This window comes from Leptodactylus fuscus, chromosome 8, assembly GCF_031893055.1.
Source record: "Leptodactylus fuscus isolate aLepFus1 chromosome 8, aLepFus1.hap2, whole genome shotgun sequence".
Lineage (NCBI taxonomy): Eukaryota > Metazoa > Chordata > Amphibia > Anura > Leptodactylidae > Leptodactylus > Leptodactylus fuscus.
The window spans coordinates 56,638,105-56,640,131 of NC_134272.1; the positions used below are offsets into that span (position 1 = coordinate 56,638,105).

The 2,027-nt window shown below is 39.4% G+C and overlaps 1 protein-coding gene across 1 annotated transcript; it reads left to right on the plus strand.

Moving 5' to 3' along the window:
- The first annotated feature begins 201 nt into the window (after nt 1-201).
- On the plus strand, nt 202-1,797 carry LOC142217248 (E3 ubiquitin/ISG15 ligase TRIM25-like). The gene has a single exon (XM_075285442.1). It carries the CDS (start codon nt 202-204, stop codon nt 1,795-1,797), a length of 1,596 nt encoding a protein of 531 aa, XP_075141543.1.
- The last annotated feature ends 230 nt before the right edge of the window (nt 1,798-2,027 follow it).

Below are 2,027 nucleotides of genomic sequence, written 5' to 3' on the forward strand. Positions count from 1 at the left end.
AAAACTGGATTGAAACAAAAAAAAGCAGTAACATTTTACTGCCATTCTATTGGACTAGTGATGTCATTGTTTATTGCCAAATTAGGGTCATTTCATACACCATCTATGTCCATGACGAATGTGACAACCATACCACTCCTACATTCTTATCTACCTTCTCCAACTGGTTTGTGATTTCATTCCTCTGCGACCATCTCAAGAATGGCATCGGCAAAAGTAAGAGAAGAACTTTGCTGTTCTCTGTGCCTGGATATTTATTCGGATCCAGTATGTCTCAGTTGTGGACATCACTTTTGCAAGAACTGTATTGAAAATTTTTTTGTGACACTGAAGGAGTCAAAAGTTTATACCTGTCCTGAATGCAGAACTATCTTCAAGAAAAAACCAGAGCTGACAAGGAGCCGGAAGCTTTGTAACATTGTCGAGCACTTGTTCTCCGACAAGACGAAACAGGATGGGGCCATTTTGTGCACATATTGTATCGGCTTTAACACACATGCTGTTAAAAGATGTCTTCTGTGCGAAGCGTTTTTGTGTGAGGAGCATCTCAAGGTACATAGCAAGTCACAGGAACATGTGCTAACTGAGACCAATTCCAGTGTCCTTCTGGAGTCTGATAGAAAATGTCTTACTCACATGGAAGTGTTGAAGTATTACTGCTATCAAGACAACGTGTTTTTGTGTGCATCATGCCTACTTAATGGAAAGCATGAAACTCACCAGGTGAACACACTTAGCAATCTATGCAAGCAGAAAATGGATGAACTAAAACGCATTCTGGATAAAATACTACTGACCAGGAGAAATGTGGGAAAACAAGTGCACGATCTACAAGGAGAAGTCAAGAAAGTACATGAGAAGGCGAATGAAGTAAGAGTCAGAACTATCAATCTATTTGCAGATATCCGAAAACAAGTCGATGAACTGGAGAGCCAAGTCTTAGATGAGATCAGCCGGCAAAAAGATGACATTGAGGAACAAGTGTCTGAGAAGATTCAAGAGCTGGAGATATGGAAGGATGACCTTTATCAAAAAATCCTTCACATTGAGGAGCTTTTTGGAGTTAATGATGCAGTGAACTTTCTAAAGGAGTGCAAATTGATGCTTGGCAATGCTCCCGATTTTGAGAACTATGTGAAGATGGAATACAATAGGACGGGGACTTTTAACCACAAATTAGATGATGTACTTATATCAGTTACATTACAAAGCAGCCTGAACAATTTGATTCATTCTCTAGCTAAACTGAAGGCAAAAAGAGGTTTTCATCTTGAAGCAGAGCTGAATACAGTCATGGATTGTAACACTGCTAATAGTAAGGTGTCTCTTTCTCAAGATCTTAAAATGGCCTCCTACCTAAAAACAGAAGCTACACAGTCTACCATTCCTGAGAGATTTGCATCTTCTCAGGTCTTGAGCTTAAGAGGTTTTGCATCAGGAGAACATTACTTGGAAGTACAAGTTAGTACGACAGGGTACTGGGTTGTGGGTATGGCTTATCCTACTGTAAAGAAAACGGGAAATGAATCCTTAATTGGGTGTAATGACAAATCTTGGGGATTGGTAATGCTCCATAATAATCTGTCAGCTCTTCACAACTCTGAGAGTAAATCAATACGTATAGTTAGTCCTCTGCGAGCACTTGGTATATACCTGAATTATGAGGCCGGTCAACTTTCCTTTTTTAAGCTTTCCAACCCCATAAGACACTTGCACACATTTCACGCTACCTTTACAGAGACTCTTTTTCCTGCCTTTTATGTATGCGGCAACAGCTGGGTCAGGTTATGCAGCTGACATAGGCAACAGCAATGTTATTGTTATACTTTAACACTTTTTCTCGGCAAAATAACTTTTTTCAGGTCCTGGAAGATGCTTTAGCCTTTTTTTTACATTACATGCCACCATGCCATGTTGTATAATTGGTTTTTTTTAGGTTTTTTTTGTCTGCTTCATTCAATACCTGCTTATACCTCCGGCCGTATAAAAGCTTGTCCTCATTAACCAACCAAGTTGATTTTTGTTAT

Bases quoted from the DNA above. Each gene is read 5' to 3' on its own strand.
- LOC142217248 (XM_075285442.1), top strand. From the start codon at position 202: ATGGCATCGGCAAAAGTAAGAGAAGAACTTTGCTGTTCTCTGTGCCTG.